Genomic DNA, 22,920 nt, shown 5'->3' with positions numbered 1-22,920 from the left:
TTCTAGAAACTTAGAAGCATAAAGAGATTTCTCTGCTATCGCTGCATTTAGGGAATGCAGCATTCAGATTAAATTCAACATTATCACATTAAAAAAGAATTCATCTAGAATATTATATATTGTATGATCAAATAGTTCTCTTTTTATCATATCGATATAGAGAGTGTTCAGTTATCCTAATGCTATTTATCACTATGGAGGTCCATCCTTCCTCCACCAGTTTCTCAATTTTCCATTCTATTTCATTGGACTATTTGTCTACCCTTGAGTTAATACATTGTGTTTAATTATTATAGCTTTATAAAATCTGTTATACATGTGCTTGAAAAAAGTATCCAATTGTTGAGTGCTGAGTTATCAAAGTATTCTTTACAATGTCTCTGATAAGGTATCCTCTCTGTCTATTTAAATATTCTCTGTGTGCTCAGCATCTCAAAGCACAGCCCATTCTCTTTTTCAGCTCTAACTTAAAAAGTCTGTTTTGAACAGGTAATCTAGGCATATGGCACAACATTTAAAAGACCAAAAAAATTGGTTTACAGCAAAAATTAAGTTTCCCTCCTTCCTTGTCCCTTACCAAATAGTTTCCCTTACTGGAGACAATCACTCTTACCAGCAAAATTCATGCATTTATAAACATACGTGTAAATTTTATTTTTGCACCACAATAGGAGCAACTATAGATACATTTCTGCCCCTTGATTTCTCCCTTGTAATATTCATATTGGTGGAACAGAACTGTTCATTCCTTTTTAACAGGAGTAGGTATCGTTTTCTACCATGGTTCTAATTTATTGCTAGATTCTGTCTTTACTGGGTTGAGCTGTGCATCTCTGTACTTTTTGTTCCCCATTTGTCTTTTCTTTTCTTGAAAACGAAGCTAATTTCATTTGCACTCTATTGACCTCCTACATGAAGGAAATTTCCCTACAGTAACTGGAGGGTGACAAAGTGCTCTGTTGCCATAAACATCTGCAAAAGATGGTGAATTCTAGAAGGCAGGATGGCATATTGGTCAAGAATACATATTACCCAAGATCAAGTCTTTACTCTGCCATTTATAGATAAGTGACCTTAAATAAGTTACTCAAACTCTCTGTGTCCTCTCAATTACCTCAACTGTAAAATGGGAATAAAAATAGCACCTATGTAAATAGGGTTGTTGAGTGGATTAAAAGCATGTTAGTCAAACGCCTAGCACATGCTAAGAGTTCAGTCTATGTTAATCGTTGTTGTTCCTATCATCATTATCCTCCCCTTCCTTAGAGAATAAAGATCATCTTCCCAAGACCTCTTGGCTAAAGTTCTGAAAGACAAACAGCGGTAAAAAGAAACCCCACTCTCAGCTTGCATTTTTGTCGTCTGAACCTTATTCCCTAGGTTCTTGGGGATAACCTTATGTGTGTGTTTTCTTATGAAGGAAAGATGACAGGATCTGTCTGCCCTCCAGAACTCAGCCTGCTAGCTTGTTTTTCAGATGTTATGCTAATTGATTGCTTACCTTGATCTGTGTCAGGAACACAGTTGACCTTCATCTGGGTCAGGGGAGCGTAATTTGACTGGCAACTCCCTTTACATGGAATCCCTCTGTGATGGTTAATTTTATGTATCAATTTGACTAGACTACAGGATGCCCAGGTATCTAGTTAAACATGATTTCTAGGTGTGTCTGTGAGAGTGTTTCCAGAAGAGATCAGCATTTGAACTGGTGGACAGAGTAAAGCAGATGGCTGTCCCCAGTGTGGGTGGGCCTTATACAATCTGTTGAGGACCAAAATAGAACACAAAAGTGGAGGAAGGGAGAACTCACTCTCTCTGCCTGGTTCTTTGAGCTAGGCCATGGGTCTCCTGCCCTTGGACTAGGATGTACATTATTGATTCCCCTGGTTCTGAGGCCTTAGGGCTTTGAACCACTGGCTTTCCCCCATCTCCAGCTTGCAGATGACAGATTGCAGGACCTCTTGGCCTTCATCATTGTGTGAGCCAATTCCTCATAGTAAATACAAATATGCATACACATACGTATCTTATTGGTTCTGTTTCTCTAGAGAACCTTGACTAGTACCCTCCCTATCCTAAATCTGGAGCCGGCTGCTCACATACATAAACAGCAGCCAAACACAGACAAGATAACAAGAGCCTCTGGGGCACTAGGGGCCACTGCCCACACTGTGTAAACGCTCTTAAGTGCCTCACATTTCACTGTACCTGGGGCCCTGGCAGGCAGGCGGCGAGACAGGTTTCTGGCTCTGGAGAATGTGGGTTAGTCTTGGTGGCCCTTCCAGGTGAGTGTGACCCAGTTAGTGTAGTAACCCAGAAATGTCCACATGCGTGTGCCAAACCTGAAATCAACAGCATTCTGGGCAGCTCTGGTTCAACTTCTAAAATGAGCAGACAGCTTAAAACCTCAGTGATGATCTAAATAACTTCTTTAAGACACACTTAATTCAGATTTAACAAGACAATTACATTTAACAAGATGTTGTTAAATACCAGTGATTGTTTAATGTGGATACGCTGAGGAGCTGCCATGCAGGAGACACATATTATTATTAATTACTGCTAACTTATTTTAATCATCAGCACATAAATTTCAACATTTCTTATCAGATTAGTATACTTCATGTGCAGAATCCTAAAAATGATATATAAACAATGATATATAGTCTTTAAAGCTCTTCTTTCTCCAACAAGGAGAATAAAAGCAAACACATGTAATATATAGACACATACAATGTGCCAAGCACTATTCTAAACACGTCACAAATTTAGTTGACCCTTGAATAGCACAGGTTTGAGCTGCATGGGTCCATGTATGCACAGCTCTTTTTCAGCCAAATACAAATTGAAAATACAATACTTGAGGGAACCCATGTATCTGGAAGGCCATTTTTTGGTACACATAATTTCTGCAATGCTGACAGCAGGGCTTTGGTATGAATGGATTTTGGTGGTGGGGGGTTACTGAAACCAATCTCTTGCATATATGCAGGGACAGCTGTAATCCAATTAGCCTTCACAATAACATCATGAGTTACTACTGTTTTTTCTATTTTATTTATAAGGAAAACTGAGTCATAAGATGCACACATATCCCAAGTTCCAACAGCTATGAAGTAATGGAACCAAGATTTGAACTCAAAATGACTGAATCCGGAGCCCACAGTCCCCACTGCTGATCATACTCTCTGCAAGATGATTGCAAATTTGCAAATGTGTAGTTTTCAAACTCCAGTCTAGTTTGATACTAAAGGGACATGGGACTTTGGATCTATATGAACCTGGGTTAGAATCCTAATTTACCAGCTATATGACTATGGGCTCCTAAGCCTGTTTTCTCATCTGGAAAATGTCAGTACTCATCCATTCTCACATGTAAGATAATGAATGTCAAGATGCTAGCACAGGGGCTGACACATATTATGAACTCAAGTTCATTTATTAGATATTTATAGAACACTCTCTATATTCCACCCCAGAAGTAGACACTGAGGAACAAATGGTGAAAAAAACAGTACAGCATAGTTCATGTATTTATCACATACACACATATGAGTATACAATTGAGACCAGACAACTGCCGAGGAGAAGTGCATACTACAATAAGACTGCAAAAAGGGGACTTTGACAAAGATGAAAAATGTTCCCTAAGGAAGTGATGACTAGACAACACACAATCCTGATCCCTTATAGAAGTAGCTATTTGGCCAAACAGATCTGCTTATCTCTATGCATGGGTGCAAGGGTAGGACATTTGACTTAGTTTTGTTTTTGTTTTGTATTTTTGCAGTGACTCTGCTTTGGAACATGGGAGGACATCAGGGCACAGTAACTCCAGTTCCAGTCAGGAACTGGAGTCAGAAATTTGATTTCTGCCTCCTCATGAATCCTACAGGGGCAACGTTGAAAAAAAAAAAAAATCTGTTGACCTCCTCTAGCATAGTCTCTGACATCTAAGAGGCACTCAATAAATATCAGTTAAATAAATAACAAATATAAATCATGGGGAAAAGATTCTGAGATTGCACAGCACCTCACATTATCCAGAGCTCTTTCTCAGTATTAAGGAGAGTTTAGTGGTTGGACTACCAGGTTTAAATTATTCTACCAAGTACAAGCTATGTGACCTTGAACAAGTAACCTCTTTTTATTTTTTTGATACGGCGTCTTGCTCTGTCACCCACCCAGGCTGGAGTGCAGTGGTATGATCTTGGCTCACTGCAACCTCCACCTCCCAGGTTCCAACAATTCTCCTGCCTCAGGCTCCCAAGTAGCTGGGATTACAGGCATGCACCACCACGCCCGGCTAATTTTTGTATTTTTAGTAGAGACGGGGTTTCACCATGTTGGCCAAGCTGGTCTTGAACTCCTGACCTTGTGATCTGCCCTCCTCAGCCTCCCAAAGTGCTGGGATTACAGGCGTGAGCCGTGGTGCCCAGCCCAAGTAGCCTCTTTCTATGCCTCAGTTGATGCCTCCAAAAAATAGTTACAATGAAGCTTAAATCAAATAATGTGTAAAGCATTTAGCACAGTTCCTAGTACGTGATAATCTTCATGGCAATGTTAACTGGGGTAGTGGTCAACAGCAGTGATGGTGTGGTTGCTTAATCCATATAGCACAACCTAAAGAGTTGATCACAACATCCTCCTTCAACATAAAGGAAAAAACTGAGGTTTAGAGATCTAAAGTTACACAGCTAGTCAAGCCCAGGTCAGCTGGTTCCAAACCCACCATGCCAAGTGAGCCAACAGAAGCCTTTTGAACAGGAGCATGCCACGGAGAAAGCACATGATAGCAAAAGTCTGCCCAGGGAGCGTGTGCAGGAGAGTGAGGTCAGCTGGAAGTAACTCCTTCCTTCTGAGCAAGCAGCTGACAACCTTATGTTGTCCCCCACTTATCTCCCTCCTGCCTTTTTCTGGAATGGGGATGGGGGATGCAGAATCGTGAAACTAAAGAGAAACTGATTCCTCCCCCTTGAGCTCAGCAAGAGGAAGATGAGAAGAAGCCAGACAAAAGCATCCCCACACACACTCTGATACTTTGAATCCTGACACAGCAGTGGTTGCAAGTCTGAAACCAAGCTGCCCCCTAATGTACAGTCTCCACATGCAGGAGGCTGAAGCCATTAGCAACTAACTTTAGGCTGGAAGAAAGGGAAAAGAACTCAAGTGCCTTAAGCAGTAGGTATCAGGCTCTCCATATGAACTTAGCAGTGTCCCTTACCATGCATTTTGAACTTGTCTAAGTCAGGGTTTCCCCACCTCAGTCCTACTGATGTTTTGTTGGGGAGATGATGGGTGGGAAATGTTCTGTGCATTCACCACAGATGTTTAACAATACCTCAGGCATTGTCCCATCTAGGTATCGGTAGACTTCCCCAGGTGTGACAGCCAAAAATGCCTCTAGACGTTGCCAAATGTCCTCTGGGGGACAAAATTGCTTCCAGTTGAGAACCACTGATATAGGTTGGCTTGAACACAGGCAATGGTTGTAAGTTAGCCGTGTTCTTGATTTTTTCCTCAGGTAATGTCAGCCTACAAATTCTTTACAAATTAGGACAAATCAGGAAGCCCTTAGCCCATCCCCTTGACTACTGTGGAAGAAGGCAGTCATGAGGTGGTCATCTTCCTCAGCTTATGTTAGGCTTTTACGGCCTGTCTGTATTTTTAGGAAATTGTTTCTCAACACCTAATGTGAATTGATATGAATCATTTCCAGAGAGGCCATCTAAAGGGAAAAGTTGTTGCATAAATCCCTTCCACGTCTCTACCAACACCTCTACAGACTCAGCTGGAAGCCTGCAGCAGATCAATGGGAACTCTACCATGCTGGCAAATGTTCATCTTGACCATCATGTTTGCTACCTGCATCCAGTAAATATTTCTTGGGAAGATCTTCTTTGCTAGGCATTATGCTAGATGAGGTGGGAGATGCTAAGATGAAGAAGGCATTGGTCCCACCTCCAAAGCTTCCCAATCTGTTTGGAAGAACCATGTGGGAAGGATCATGTAAACATCTTTTAACTAAGCTCAAGGCCTGAACTTGGAATCCAGGTTTCGATTCTGTCTCATTAACTGGTGAACTTGGGCTTGGCCTGTATACTGCTAGAGGTCCAGGTGAGTGGTTGAGCTCTTCCTAGGCAATGACTTGAGTTAGAACTCCTGTCGTCTTTACCTGGATACCTGATTTGGGGAAGTATGGGTTCAGAAGAACAAAGTAGTCATGTATTTAATACATTTTTATTAAGCACTGCTATGTTCAAGACTGTGCTACTCTGGATATAGGAATGATAAAGCATATTCAATCCATTCCCTCATGGAGTTTGCCATCTAATGGGAAAGATAGACATTAAATCGAATTTGCACGAAATACATACGTGATTGCCATTTTGTAGTAAGAGCTGCAAAGGAAAAATCAGACATCTCCCAGTCACTCCACCTGGCTGTAGTCTGAGGCTGAAGGTGATGGGTGATACAAGGAGAGGCTAATGGAGCTGTTTACCTGGAGGACTTCATGAGAGATGAGCATAAGTAGAGTCACTGCCAGATCAATGAGATAGAGGGAACAGTGAGTTGCAGAGAGGGACAGTATCTGCAGTATTTCTATAAAGTAGTATCATTTTAGCCCCAGTAGGGTTTGTGTCTTTGGAAGCTTTCTGGGCAGAGAATCAGTGTTCACAGAGGACCCTGGCAGCTGGAGTGTTGGATGAATACATCATTAGTGGATTCCTGGGCCACAGATGTCAAGGAGGAGGTCAGAGTTGCATCAGTGCATGTGAAACTCCCCCAAGAGCTCCTGAAAATGACTCTAGGAGATTCTGAGGGCTGACAAGGATTCTACAGCAGGTAAAAGGGACCAAGAGCCAGCAAACTCTGCATTACAAAACTATTTAATAAGAAGCAAAAGAAAGACCTGGGTGGAAGGGCCCTGCAGGGCTCCACATGGAAATTTCAAAGCTTCCTGGAAGAGTAGGCCTATACCTCAGCCTTGAAGTATGGATGTTTTAAATGTGTTTCTTAAGCTGCTGTCATTCTTCCCAAATCACAGCTAGAAAATACTTTCTGCTCAGACTCAGCAAACACTGAGAAGCAAAGGGGAATGGCCTATCTCTGGAATCCAGTGAAGAAAGAAACCAATTATATTAGGAGCCAAATCTCATATAAGTGGAGAGTATTAAACAAGATCCAAGATTCTCCCCTGGCAAGAATATACTGCCTGTAATTTATCAATCTACAAATATTTATTCAGCATGCACTTTGTACAAAACATTGTAGTTAGAACTCCAGATTATAACCCTAACAATGGCTAACACTAATGGATCAAATTCCACCTATACCACACTTTAGCTGTTTAACAAAGGACAAGTTTCTGACTTCTCTGCTTTTCAATGGTCACATTTGTAAACTCTTTTGCAGTTAGTAAATGCTACGGTAATGGTTACTAATATCATTATGATTCTTGTAATCATCATTATAAGCCAGACAGTATTACAGGATTCCATTTAATTCTAATAAGATTGACATTTTTATTATTTCCATTTTACAGATGAGGAAACTGAGGCTTAGAGAGATTAAGCAACTAATCAAAGTTATTTAGCTACTAAGTTGCAGAACCAGGATTTAAACTGAGGTGTAGACTCCAAGTTCATACTTTACTATCCTGAAATGACAGAATTATATGAAATAATGTATATGAAGTACGAGCCAAGATTATGACACTCAGTAAATGACAGCTACTGTCATTTTCACCGTTATCAATGATGCCCATTTTTCTTCTTAAATGATATGAAGAATATGCAGCATTTGGTTCAGTAACTGGCACTGAGTGCTCCAACTCAAAATTCCTTGTTACAACTGGTAAAGGCTGAGGTTCAAATTCCTAATCAGGAAACTTTTCATCTCGAATGGATGAGAACTATGAGTGAATCCATCAATTTTAAGGAAGAAGGAAAATTATTTTCTCCAGAACTCTAATACACTGAGAACTCTAAATGCTGTCAGGCTGCAGAAAGCTATGTACTCCAGAACCTTCTAGCTTCTACCCTATTTCCCCATTTGGCCATTCTTCCACCTAAGTTACCTGTTTTTCCCCAAGTGTCAGGTGCTAGCATTCATGAATGGCTGAATTCAGACTGTAATTGTGCATCTGAATCCAGTCATCCATTGATTTTTAGGTTCATACTGGAAGTAGTGTTGAGAATTAGAAGAAACATGCTCTCTCTCCCTCAAATAAGCACTTTTCATACCAATGTCAGCAAAGCAAACATCAGCATTAATTAACAGTGACATTGAACTGTGTAATGTTTTCCATTAGATCTGAAGGGGGCTAGAAGGAGGAGGACAAGGGACAACACATGGCGTCACCAGGTATCTGGGGAAAAGGGAACTAAATTTATAATGCAGAAGTAGACTGCTGCTTGCTTAAAAATAGAAGGGACATGTTTTGAAACCTCAAGTGGTTGATGGTGGAGATGGTTAAATCAGATGACTAATCTCCCAGTGTGCCACGTTGTCCCTGCTCAGAGGGCAGTTACATGGTGGAGGACACTGCAAATAGCATAGGCATCGTAGCCCTGGAAAGATGTGGGGAAGTGTTCTGAGCCTGAGGACTTCTTTTTACTCATTTGAGACACCTTTTTAAAACACAAACCTGAAAAAAAAAATCAGCTTTTGATACAGCCTATCACCCTGTGATGGATTTCCATTTCACTAATGATGAAACAGTATTTTCATGGCCGGGCGCGGTGGCTTAGGCCTGTAATCCCAGCACTTTGGGAAGCCGGGGCAGGTGGATCACCTGAGGTCAGGAGTTCAAGACCAGCCTGGCTAACATGGTGAAACCCCATCTCGAATAAAAGTACAAAAATTAGCTGGGTATGGTAGCACATCCCTGCAATCACAGTTACTTGGGAGGCTGAGGCACAAGAATTGCTTGAACCCAGGAGGCAGAGGTTGCAATGAGCTGAGATCATGCCATTGCACTCCAGCCTGGGTGACAGAGTGAGACTTTGCCTCAAAAAAAAAAGTCTTTTCCTTGCCCCATGTGTTCGTTTCCTAGGGCTGCCATGACACATCACCACATTTTGTGGTTTTAAGCAACAGAAATGTATTTGCTCACAGTTCTGGAGGTTAGAAGTCTGAAATCAGAGTCAGCCAGGCCATTCTCTCTCTGAAGGGTCCAGGAGAGGGCCTTTCTTGCTGCTGCTTAGCTTCTGGTGATGGCTGGCAACCCTCGGTGTTCCCTAGCTTGTAGACTTGTAACTCCAACCTCTGCCTCTGTCTTCATGGGGCCTTCTTCCCTGTCTGTCTCTGTCTTCTTTGTCTGCATCTCTGTTTTCTCTTCTTGAAAGGCCACACGTCATTGGATTAGGGCCCAGTCTACTCCAGTACAACCTCGTCTTAACAAATTACATCTGTGAAGACGCTGTTTCTAAATAGGATTACAGTTGGTGGTTCCAGGTGGTTGAATTTTAGGAAGACATTTTCCAACCCAATATACCCGCTTCCTACTCCTTCACCAGCTGAGTCTAGCCTCAGTGGAGTCCCCTCAGTTGTCTGAACATATCAAACTCTCTTTCCCACCTTAGTCCCTTTGAACTTCCAAGTTCTCTCTGTCTAGAAATACACCCTCCCCCTCCCCCACCCCCACCTTAGCTCTTGGCCTGACTGGATCCTTCTCACCCTTGGCCTGACTGGATCCTTCTCACCCTTCAAGTCTTGGTTTAAATGTTGCCACCTCAAAGAAACCTTCCCTTACACACCTTATCTAAGCTCCTTGTTTTCATTATCTCTTCTCCATTTCCACACTTGTTTCTTTTCTCTTCTTTTTTCTTTTCTTTTTTCAAGACAGGGTCTTGGTATGTTGCCCAGGCTGGTCTCAAACTCCTGAGCTCGAGCGATTCTCCTGCCTCAGTCTCCCAAGTAGCTGGGATTACAGGCATGGGTCACCATGCACAGCTTCTTTTCTTGTATTTAGCATCATTTAGTATCATATTAATGCTTTCTCTCTCTCTTTCTGTGTGTGTGTGTGCTTGTGTATTTTCTTAGCTTTCTCATTAAAACATAAGTTTGCTCACCAGCAGTTCCGCTAGTTTGTTCGCCCAGCACCTTATAAAGTCCCTGTACTAAATGAATAGTTGTTTAGTAAAACAAAAACATTTGAGTATATGTTATATGAAAGGCCAAGTGCTAGGCACTTAGGGAACATGGAATATATAAAATATAACCCCTACTTTCAAAGTTCTTAGACTGGAGGCAAGATCAGAGGTGGACACAAATCATTCTGAGATGTGATGTAAGTTCAAGCAGAGAGGGACTGAAAAAGGGCTGGAGGAGCAACTCACGGCAAACAATTTAGCAAAGCTGGTGGTCTCGGGAGTAGAGGGACGCAGGTGGAGATAAACTTGCAAAGTTGCTTTCAGAGCAAAAGGGAGCTGGTACTGTACTGATGCAAAAAGTGAGAGTAATTCGTTGTGCATGCATCCATAGGTAACCTCCAGGGCCATTGCTGTATCTGTGGGCTGGACTCAATGGAGCCACGTGCAGTGGGTGTCTGAGCCCAGCTGTTGTAGCAGGCAAGGCAATCAGGGGGAAGATGGAGCCAAGGATGCCTTTCCCAGCCAGGGGTTCCTGGGCCCTGGTTCCTCAACAGGCTTTGAAGCTGGATGTGACTAGTGAGTTCTGAAACCCCCTGACAACTCAGAGGGAGTTTTTGCTGCCCACCCTTGGGTGCCCCCAAGCAGCTGGGACAGATTGTATGTGGAAGTTTTCTCTAGATTCCTGCCTCCTTCCCTGCAGTTACCACCCTAAGATGATTGCTGTTTAAACTCCAGGTTAAAGAAAATCCTGACATTCCTGGGGCAAACTGTACTCAATTTGTTTCTCTAAGAGACAGCTGGCTTAGAAGAGCCAACTTTTCTGCCTTTCCTCCCCCTCCTCTGGATTCCCTTCTTGTCCTCCAAGTGCAGGTGGGAGGTACCTGTGTGAGGAGTCCACTCTCAAGATCCTCACTTCCCATAAGAGTCTACAATAGACAAGATGTCAGAGGGGAAGGGAATCAGTTGTGGTACAACAAATATAAAAAGGAAAATTTTCTCTGCAATTTGCTGATTAGAATCAAATGCCCTCCTGAAGGAATGAGATCCTTTGGAAGGGCGCGACCAGCTTGTAAATGTGTAGCAAGACAATACTAACGCTTAGGGTCCTGGGGATGTGACGGGCCTTGTACCCTGAATGCATCTGGGAAGGAACTCATTTAGAAGGCACTATTTTTGGAGGTTGAGAGATAGAATACAAAGGAAGTGCTTAACACAGTGACTGCTACTTGCACACAACCAGTTACTGTCAGCTACTATTACCCTTCCTACTACTATTATCAGTATTAATGTTTGCACAACGTTCACAGAAGTGGAACTCTCCATAGCATCTTGGGCAAGACTGGGCCCTTTTTAAATACTTGCTGATGTATTGGCTAAAGGGACTTGGAGAGGGTGATGGAGACAAAGAAGGAAGATGTGGATGGCTGGAAGAGAGAGTTCTCAAGGAAAGGAACAAGAGAAAAGAGGGAGAAGTAGCGGTGGCTATGGAGAATGGAATGTGAATGGTAAATTCTTAAGAACGCTTTGTGGTATGATATGCATAAGGGTGTCCTCCATATCTGTTTTTACTAAACATCAATTGTTAAAGTTTTTAGAGTTGGTGTGGTGAGGTCACTAAATGTGGTGACAGTAAAGCCTGGCCTCAACGTGGGGTCTGAACTCAGGGGGCAGAATGACCCCCGTCACACCTGTAGTACAAGTGAGGACTGTGTTTATTTTCTAAGGCTGCCATATAAATTACCACAAACTTGTTGGCTAAAAACAACAGAAATGCGTTCTCTTACACTTCTGCTTGCCAGAAGTCCAAAATCTCACAGAGCCATACTTCCTCTGGGGGCTGTAGGGAAGAATCCATTATTTGACTCTTCTAGCTTCTGGTGGCTGCTGGCATTCCTTGACTTGTGCATTTCTTGCATTTGTGGAATATAATACAATATGGAGGAAACAACAACAGTAACAATAAAGAGTGCTATTTTGAAATTTGGAAATTGCTATTAATGAAACAAACATTGTGCTATGAGAGAGTATATTGGCAATGATACTACTTTAAGTAGAGGAATAAGAGAAGGTCTGTGAAATTTAGATGAGACTTGAAGGAATCCATTAGGCAAAGAGGCTGGAGAAGGCATTTCATTCCAAACAAAATGCCTTAAGAGGCCAAGGAGTTTGATGTTTTTAGAATAGTCAGAAGACCCATGTAGCCAGAACTTACAACTGGGTGGGAAAAGTGAGGATTTCTCTATTGCAAAAAGGCTTCCTCCATGTGCCAAAAGGTACCACCACAGTTTACTCCAGGATTATCTCATCCCAGCCCAGTGATGACAAATAAAAGAACTTCTATCTCTTCCTGTTTTAGAAATTCTAAATCCCTAAAAAGATTTTGATTGGCTTTGGTTTAAGTCAAGTGACTTCACTTGAAACAATCACTCTGGCCAGAGGAATGCAGTACTAAGAAAAGCCGGACCTGGATGGTCTACCTTCCTCTGTGGTCAGCAGCCCCACCAGAATCACATGATTGGAGCAGCAGGAAATCAGTTGCCCAGAGGAAAGAGGGGATGCAGGACAGACAAGGCAGTAGACATTCACCATCCTGCTCAAAATGCAGCAATTCATTAACTGCTCCCCTGATCCTTACAAGCAGGGACATTGTCTGTCTAATTCATTACTGTGTTCCTCATGCTGAGGACAGTTCCTAGGACATATTAGCTCCTCAAAAACTGTCAATTATATGTGTGGGATAAATTAAAAGAATGACATTTTATTACCATAAAAAATTTACAGTCACATGGCAATGACAGGGAAACATTCTGAGAAATATGTTTTTAGACAATTGATCCTGTACCAACATCACAGAGTGTACTTACACAAACCTAGATGGTATAGTTTACTACACACCTAGGCTATATAGTACAGCCTAGTGCTCCTAGGCTACAAGCCTGTACAGCATGTTCCTCTATTGAATACTGTAGGTAATTGTAAGACAATGGTATTTGTGTATCTAAATACAGAAAAAATACAGTGAAAAGATAGTATGAAAAAAGTTTTTAATGGTACACTTGCATTAGGGTGCTTACCATGAATGGAGCTTACAAGACTAGAAATTGCTCTGATTGAGTCAGTGAGTGAGTGGTGAGTGAATGTGAAGGCCTAGAACATTACTGTATATGACTGTTGACTTTATAAATACCATACACATAGGCTACACTAAGTTTATAAACAAAGTAATTGCAATACAATGTTGTGACAGCCATGATGTCGGCGCTAGGTGACAGAAATTTTTCACTCCATTGTAACCTTACAGGACTACCATCACATACACAATCCATTGTTGATCAAGATGTTATTTAGCGTATGACTGTATTTACAATATAAATACTTCCGAATGGATAGTTAAATTCTGTTACACCACACAATTTTTGAAGAGTGTTGGTCTACAGAGTGGAAATACTAATACTTAAGCTGCATAACTTGCCAGGCTTCTCTGATAATTAAGTGCTATTCGATTGTAAAAGGCTTTGGAAAGTATTAAAATAAAATTACATACAGATACAAGGCATTTTGTTGTTAATAGTCAGCTAGGAAATGAATGCTCAGCAGAATTGTCTAAATAGGCTCCTAAAGGGTATGGCAGAAAAAAAAAATGAAACTTTGAAGAGAAAGTTTCAAATGGCAAAAAATACTTAGGCAGCAAAAAGACAATTTTCTAAAATGATGGGTTTGAGAAGAATGAATCAGCAATAAATGTTGGTGCAAAACATTATTTAAGAGGTCTGAACGTACTCCCGATTAAAAATATTTTCAAGAGTGACTCCAGCAGAAATAATAAAATGCTAGGCACAAACCTGTTTCCTTAGCCCTCCTGGCTAAGCAGGATGCAAGAGTCTGACCCGCACCTCCATCAAGTGTTCTGAACTGCTTTGAGAGCACGGCATGTGTGTGTTCAGTTGAGTGTATTAGATCATGTCATTTTAGGGTTAACGTCACCCTCCTGGAAAAGGACAGGTAGAAAGGAAGCCAGACTTTGACTCGCAGGCCAAGAGTGACCAATTACATTGATCATGTGGATGAATTGAGGCACAGGTAAACTGCTACCCTGGAGACTAAGTAAGCAGCTTAGAAGAGAGAGTGTGTGTATCCTCACATCCAAAGATGGGTAGGCAATCTAGGGCAAGTAGACAGCTGTAGGTATTCCTGGGTCACAAGCTGGCTGGTTGGCTCTGCCATCCTTGACATGTGGCTTCCATCTCTGGGTCCAAGGTGACTGCTGTACTGTTTTCAGCCAACAGGAAAGAAGTAGGGGAAAGAGTCCTGGCAAGTAGAATTGTCTTCAGAGAGGTGACTCAGAACCTGCAAATACCATGCCTGCTCATATGCCAGTGGCCCTAACATAGTCACATGGTTCCACGTAACCACAAAAGAGACTTGACTCTGAAGTCTCTAGCTGCACAACCAACGTACCCAGATAACACTTAGATCCAGGAAGGGGGTTTATTTCTAAAATAAAAGGGACACTATGGATACTGGTGGACAAGATCACATTCTCTGATATGTCACGCATATATTGAGTTCATGCTGTATTTGAGGCATTGTGGGAAATACAACCGTGAATAAAAGGATGGCCTGCATTCCAGAAGGTAGTAAATATGCTCACATACAGTAGCAACACCCACATAAAATGGAGTGTGACAAGGGGTACATAGAACCCAGTTTATGAAAGTTTAGGGAAGGGGGGATTTATTTCCTCTGAGTAGAATTTAGGAAAACTTATTGGAGGAGGTAAGATTTGAAATGGGCCCTTAACACTAGATAGGACTAAGGTAGACTGGAAATTGGAGTTAGGAGAAGGGACTGTAAAGAGGGAGAGAAGGACCTTTGGTCGGTGGGAAGGGAAAAGCTTGCAACCCAGCTAGAGTCATTTTCTTAGCTTGTGGCCCTTTGAGAACCATCCAGTAATTCCACAAAAATCACCACACGAAGGCTGATACTGTCAGTTTTCTCTCTGAGTCCATTCTCTTATTTCCTTAGTGATAAGAATCCTAACTTTTAGTTGAGTGTATTGTCCTCCTTAGCCTTCTATAGAGCTATATGTGATCCCGTGACCAAGTTTTGGCCAACGAGGTAGAAGTGCAAGTGTCATAAACAGCTACTGAGATGTATTCCTAAGGCAACAGCTTCCTTTTCATTTTCTTCATCCTGTTGCCTGTAATTGAGGTGTGATGGCTAGAGCTCTGATAGCCATTTTGGATCAGAAGAATAAGCACTAACCCTGGAAGTGACAGCAGAAAGTCAGAATCATCCTTCTTTCCTGGTGACACCATAGAACCACCATGGTGGAAGGCCCTGGACTGCCTATCTCCAGACTTGTTTGAAGCAAAAAAGATGACTTTAGGTGTTTAAGTCACTGTCATTTTGGGTTTTCTGCCATGTTTAATGACGCCAGTTCCTACTGAGCACAGGCAGTTTTCAAGCTGCACTTGCTCCTAGATCACACTTACCCATGGATAGAGGTTCAACCAACAGTCAGCATATTAATTTCCTATTGCTGCCCTAACATTACCACAAACTTAGAAGCTTAAAACAACACAACTTTATTTATCTTACAGTTCTGTAAGTCAGAAGTCCAGCATGGGTCCCACTAGGCTAAAATCAAGATATTGGCAAAGTTGTGCTCTCTTCTAGAGGTGCTAGGGGAAAATTTGTATTATTTAGGTTGTTGGCTGAATTTTGTTCCTTGCAGTTGTAGGACTGCAGTCCCATATTTCCTTGCTTGCTTTCACCTGAGGTCTATTCCCAGCTTTTAGATGCTGCCCAGTTTTCTTGGTTCATGACCCCCTTCCCCCATCTTCAAACCGACAACAGTGGATCCAGTCTTTCTCACTTTAAATCTCTCCTACTGCTACTTTCATCATCGTGTAACTCATCAGCACTTCTGCCTGCCTCTTTCGCCTTAAAGGACTCATGTGATTTCACTGGGCCAACCCAGATGATCCAGCATCATCTCCGGATCTTAAATTCTGTAACCTTAATTCCACTTGAAAGTTCCCTTTGCCATGTGATGTAACATATTCCCCAGGTCTGGGGATTAGGACATGGGCATCTTCAGGGAGCCATTATTCTGCCAGAGAATACAAGGTTCCCTTGGCAACCTCATCCTTTTGTCAACTTATGATCTTGTTTCAACGGTCCTCCTCATTTACAGGTGCAATAACACAAAGGGTAATTTCTCCTTGATACTTATATATAGCCCTGAGAGTCAGGACTCCTACCCAGTTCTAATTCTCAGGAATAAAGCAGTGTCTTTGGGTGATTCCTCAATATCTTGGGAGTTATGCACCAACTCATAAAAGACACCTAATAGATGTTTCAGGGGTTAGGTTTAAGGCAGAATTTGGTGACTTCTGGGAGTAGTTTTCTCAGGTAGATGTGAACTGGGAACCAGGGTTAAGACTAGGGTTTCTCTCTAACTTTCCTCAAAGCCAGACCTAAAATAGCCTAAGCAACACTGAAAAATTACTTAGGTTTGTTGAGTGGGTTGCAAAGAGCAACTTCTTTACAGATTTTTTTCAAGTTGCAATTGAGGATAGGATTGGAAAATAAGTGTATCATACCCAAGGCAGTAATTTCAGAGAGAAGAGAAAAGATAAAACAAATGTCCTTTAAAGAAAATAAGGTGACAGGGTACCATCCAAATTATCTGGATGGAACGAGGCGAAGGTCAGCCAATGAGTAGTCTTCTGGGGGATCAACTTGGAGATCAACTCTGGCCTCATTGTACTTTCTCCTTTGTGCACTTTAGAGGAGGGAAACGCTTCAGTGTTAGGTCCCTGGGACAGAAGCTCGAAGAGGATAAGGAATTTGCCTATTTTGTTTTCTTTACACCCAATCTTCAGCGTACTCAGCAAACATATACAGTATTTGCATGAATACATGAATACATTGTTGATTGAATGACTGCTTGATTGGTTAACAGGCACCTAAGTCCTCGTTTGGTTCCCCATCCCCAACCCACTGCTGGGCTATATTGCCTAGAAGTTAAACCTTGTGCTTTAAAATCAGACATGAACCTAGGTCTCACCTGCACTATCTATTCTGCCAATGTGTTCCCTGGGAACTTCCTTGAGTCTGTTTCCTGTCTATAATCTGTAGCCACTAATTACACTTGGCATCGTGAAATTTCATTAAGATAATAGATGCAAAGTGCTTAGCACAGTGCCTAGCAGTACAGTCATGTGCCACAAAATGAAATTTCAGTCAACAGCAGACCACATATACAATAGTGGTCCCATAAGATTGTACTACCATATTTATATTATACCTTTTCTATGTTTTTATTGTACCTTTTCTATGTTTAGATACACAAATACTATTTTATTACAGTGGCCTACAGTATTTAGTAAAGTAACATGCTGTACAGGTTTGTAGCCTAGTAACAGTAGGTTAGACCATACAGCCTAGGCGTAGAGTAGGCTTTACCATCTGGGTTTGTGTAAGTTCATTCTATGGTGTTTACACAATAAAAAAAAATCACCTAATGATGCATTTCTTATAACATATCCCTGTTATTAAATGTTGCATGGCTTTACTCAAATTTGTTAGCACTTAATGTTAGGTCAAACCCACTTCTACTGCTAAAGGGGTCTCCCGGTGGTGGTCAAACTGAATTCCCAGCCTACGTGCCTCTACTTGAATCAATTGGCCTGTCTCGCCAGCATTTCATCCACATGTATGGGTGCATGTACATGAGGGTGTATGCACTCATGCATGCATGCACATAAATATCAAGGGGCCAAAGTAAATGTAAATGCTGTCTTCTCCATGAAGCCAACTATTGAGGCCCTAGTCAGAATTCATCTCTTCACTTTAGAGTTCTTGAATGTTGATTAAGTCATCTTTGTATGCATCACATACCGATGCCTAGCACAGTGTCTGGCATAGTATAGAAACCTAACTGTTTCTATATTCATCTGCTCATTCATTTTGGATGAATGAGTGGATGGATGGATGGCGCATGGATGGAAAGTTAACTTACTTATGTTCTCTGGCAGCTCCACAGGGATTTATTTATCTTTAGGCACACAACTAGTCAGCACAGTGCCTTACCCACTGTAGCTATTCACTAAATAGTGGTTGGATGGTGATAAAGGAGAAGAAAAATTAGAAAATCAAGACCAATCCCCACCTGGAATCATTCTCCTTTCAGGGTATTCTATTGAAAGGAGTTATTGAGAAGAGAGGCAGGGAGTTGACAACCAGCCTCTGGACTCTCTCCCAGCGCCTTTTTAGAACAGGCAAGTTAATTATGGAACCAGATTAACAGTTTCTTTTTTGACACAGCCAAAGTAAAACCAGCAGGATGCAATTTAGCTCTTCCCCACTTTCCAGATAGCAGCAAATTTTCATACAAAACAAAGAGACACTTGAATTGCAAATTACTTAGAGACTCAGCTAGCAACCCCAATGGAAGAATATTTCTACTTTCAAAACCCGCTGTTGCCTTTTTAGGTTTAACCATGTAGTGGGACCTTCACAAAGGCCTGGGCATCTTGCTGTTTCAACTGTTGGCCAAGTGGGGAGGAGGAGCAATTCATTAAGGTTTACTGGAATGTCCCAGGGTGAGCTTTTTGCTCAGAACATTTTCCTCTTCTCCAGACTGTCTGTCTGTAACCCTCAGAGCACCAGCCTCCACTCACAGAATGAGGGCTAAATGGTTTCTAGAGGTCATCTCACTGGAGAGTAGGAAGAGCAAATGCCTATAATGGCAAGGGGAACATAACAAATAAAACAGGTGGTGAAGGTGAATGTATGACCTCTAGGAAGTAGATGAGGACTGGGGCAAAACTGTACCCCATCTAACAATCACTGGACCATTGGTGATTGCTGCTAGGCAGTTCCAAGAAGTCTGTAATCTGGATTGTTAATTGAAACATTCTTGTTAGCTGTTGGCATCTAATTAATAAGGGGGAATAATACCGTCTATTAGCTGGATATGGCCTATGGGACCATCAGTTTATAACTTCTGATCTAGCACACATGGCTTCCTTACTTGATAGACAGGGAAACCAAGGTCAAGAGACAGAAATAAAAGTATAAAAGATCACAGAGTGTCCCAATCTTATGACACCTCCTCCAGTGCCTAGCTGATTCCACCATACAGCCTCCCCAAATTCTTGCCCCCCACACAGGACACAGGGAAGCTTTATTTTCACAAGAGCATTTATTAACTTATTTTTCTGATTTAAATAAATAACTCCTATTTTCTACAGAGGACTTGGAAGATTTAACAAGGATAAGAGAAAATTAAAAAGTCACACAGCAGTGCCATTTTATTTATGGAGGAACTGGAGGCTAAGATGGAAACCTGGCTGGACCCAGGCTGCTTCCACACACAGCCACTGGAGGGCAAGGTGGCATCTCAGTTGGCTTAGCCAACAATAACAGGTTGTAGGAAGGTTAGGGCAGGGGTTGAAAACACAGCCAGGTATGTGGCAGAAGTGAGTAAAGGAGGACAGATGAGGAAATACAGTGAATGAAGTAAATGTGCCCTGTCTGAACCCTGTAGACACCACTCAGATTCAGCTTGTGTCATTGTGTGGGAATGCAAATAATGTTGACAGCCTTTTGGAATTTTTTTATGTGAAGCTTGAAATCTAACCTTTTTAAGTAAAAATGTTCAATATGTGAATGTAGTTCGAGTAATTGTGTGTGTGTGTGTGTGTGTGTGTCAAAACCCTTCAAGGAGCAGGATTTGGGCTATGGACTTTCTCCTTGTGACCTCTGAGTTTAGTGACTCAGTGAGAATGAACTGGGCCCTAGGCAGGTCAGTCAGCTGGGTGGAGAGTTTGTTTGTGATTAGTCACAGGCCACCAGAGAGCTGGCCTGCAGATGACCAAAATCAGGAGGACAAGACTGAGGAGGCCGAGGCTGTCCATTGACTTAGCTCAGCTGTCCCCTGGAGAGTGAGGGCTTCAACAAGAACCAGGCTGCATCTTGGACAGAACCTATAGGGAGATCTTCTGCCCAAATCCAAAGCACCTACTATGGCCTTTTATAGAGTATGTGTGTGTGCATATGCATGTGAATAATCTTTACCTTGCTAAAATAATATAGATTATCTCCCTTGGTAGCCTTGTGGGAGAAAACTTCATTGTCTCCAGAGTGGAAATGTTTAAAGTCAGTAAAGTTAGCAATGAGTATGTCAACTCTTTCCTGTAATGAGTTACTGTCATGAATTACTGAATGAGTTAGGCAGTAGAATGGAATGGAGGGAGCCCTTGAATAGAAGTCTTGAATTTTCCCACCCTGACCTCTCTCTGAGCTTTCTGTTTCATACTCTATGAAGTGAAAATGACTGATACCTGCCCTGTTTTCTATATTGGTGAGGATTTTTTAATAAGAAAAACAGAAAACCCAATGGCTTGAGAAAAAAAAAAAACAAAAACTAGCCTAAGCGGAGAAGGGTACGTATAGTTCACACAATTGAAAAGTTCAATCATAGTTAAATCTGGGGGTCCAAATAACATCAAAGCTCAAAACTGCAGTCTTGATTTCCCATGTTGGCTTCCAGCAGCTCTAGGTCTCCATCTTCATCATTGCAAGTGCAGTAGAAAGAGACCTTCTACTACATTTTCAACACAAGTTTCAGAACTGACTTTCATTGGTCTGAAATCTCATGCCTATTCTGAAACCAGTCAATGTGACAAAAAAGATGAAATGCACTGAGTGGCTAGACCAGCACACATTTCATGGAGCAATTAGGCATTTAGCTGAGGATCTATGGGAACATAATTTGCATTCTGTATGGTGGTGGATAAAGTAGCAGACCTGATTCCTTGGTAGGAATAAAATGTTTCTACTGGAACAACTTCCTGGGAATCTATTCCACTTGCTCTATAAAGTGTGTCTAAAGCTAAAGCCATCCAGTTAAAGAGAACAGGGCAAAATACTTGATTATTGCTGATACTAAAATGAGATTGTATATTTTGTATTTATTTTCTCTCCTGTGTCATGCAGGTTTCCTTTGACAAGAGAATCAGAACCGACTGGTGACATTTGTTTCAATGAAAGCGACAGTGTGAAGAGTAAGTAGTTTTTCCTATTATTCATCTCACTCAGTAGAGATAATGAACTCCTCTCCACTGCCAAGATGAGAAACTACCATTTCTTACACATGGACACAAAGATGAGAACAATAAACACTGGGAATTCAAAAAGGAAGGAAAGAGAGGAGCAAGGCTTGAAAAACTACCTATCAGGTACTATGTTTACTTCTTGGGCAGTGGTGTCATTAGAAGCCCAAACCTCAGCATCACTCAATATACCCGTGAAACAAACTTGCACATGTACCCTCTGAGTCTAAATTTAAAAAAAATAAAAAAATAAAAATAATAAAAAATAACACTGCTATATCTTCCTCCAACTCAGTAAAATAAACATCAACTGATCTGGTATGTCAGATGCTAAGTAAATGGCTTAAACTTTCTCCATTGTGTATATTCCCCAGACAACATAGGACCTGTCAAAGTATATATCACTTAAGATGTGCTATTGGCTGCAAGTAACAGAAAGTACAGATTCAAGGTGGCTTAAATAAAAAGAAAAAAGTTGTTGGTCCTCATAAGAAGTCCTAAGGTAAGAGAGGTCCACAGATGGTCAATGGAGTCAATCAGTAATGTTACCAAGACTTGGATTATGACCTCTTCAGTGGGCTGTCTCTTTCATCAGTCTCCAGCAAACTTCCTCTCACATTTATTGGCCAGAAATGTGTTACACACCCTTGCCTAAACCAGTCCTTAGCAAGGCAAATGGAACCACCACGATTGGTTTAGACTAATTTTTAGTCCCTTCTTGGTGTTAAGAATGGGACTCACATTCCCTGAACTACATGGTTGTATGGAGAAAAGTGGATATATAAACAAAACTAAAATCTTATTAGAAAGAAAAAAGGAAGAATGAATAGTGATTGTAAAGGCAATCAATAGTATCTACTATAAGATGATACTATGAAAATCTCAGCAGTGTTTCCTCTAAGAAGAAAACTTATACAGGTACTCAAGTTCCAAGACCTCATATACTCCATCATGGCAGAGAAAGCAGGCACCAGCCTTGGCTAACCTCCCTTCTAGTCACGGGTAAAATGAAAGAAATACTTAGACTCTACATGTAAAACCCAAGGCATTATCATTATACCATATGCAGACTGTTTCTCCAATTTGCATAATTATAAACTCCCCCTCAAGGAGTAAACATCACTGCCAACTTAAAAACAACAACAACTACAAAATAGTATTAAATATGCATTGCTAATTTGACTTTCTAATTTGTCCGGGCTCTTCACAAAGATGTGCATAACTCCACAGATACCAAGTGCTTAAGAAAATCCTCCACCTGCCTGAAAAAACATCAACAGGAAAAGAAAAGCTAAAAATTAGTTTTTTAGCTAAAGAATTTGAGTTGTTGCCTGAAAATTACCTGCAGGAGTTCATTCTGCTAAAAAGGACTCTCAAATTCATTGTCCCAAGCGTTGCTTACCACCATTCAAGTATAGGCAATTGCTTTGTGCAGCCAAAAGAAGATAATTTTGCAAGATCTCACCATTCAGTTTTAAGAGTCTCCTGTGAGCTGTGTATGGCTTTATATTTGGTCATTTATAGGAAGTAATCCAAGAGTTTCAGAAAGACTTTCCTGTCCCAAAATCTGTCTTTTATTGATCCGCCTCAAAGATCCACACCACTTGGGCTTCGAAGCTTCCAGGTATAGTACAAATATGCTACCTGGCCAAGGTGGATTAAGCTATCATTATTTTCCTTAATTTCAGTTCCCTGAT

The 22,920-nt window shown here is 41.4% G+C and overlaps 1 protein-coding gene across 1 annotated transcript in view; it reads left to right on the top strand.

Annotated features, from left to right (window-relative positions):
• Positions 1 to 22,920, top strand: part of ATP10B (ATPase phospholipid transporting 10B (putative)) — a 281,652-nt gene that overhangs the window by 43,229 nt on the left and 215,503 nt on the right. Inside the window, exon 2 of the mRNA XM_058440106.1 lies at positions 21,108 to 21,349. Coding sequence (XP_058296089.1) covers positions 21,241 to 21,349 — 109 coding nt within the window. The 5' untranslated portion in view covers positions 21,108 to 21,240. The remainder of the gene's footprint in view (positions 1 to 21,107; positions 21,350 to 22,920) is intronic.

This window comes from Hylobates moloch, unplaced genomic scaffold, assembly GCF_009828535.3.
Source record: "Hylobates moloch isolate HMO894 unplaced genomic scaffold, HMol_V3 SCAFFOLD_6, whole genome shotgun sequence".
Lineage (NCBI taxonomy): Eukaryota > Metazoa > Chordata > Mammalia > Primates > Hylobatidae > Hylobates > Hylobates moloch.
Note: the sequence above shows the minus strand (reverse complement) of the source record. Positions and strands in the feature narration are given on the sequence as shown.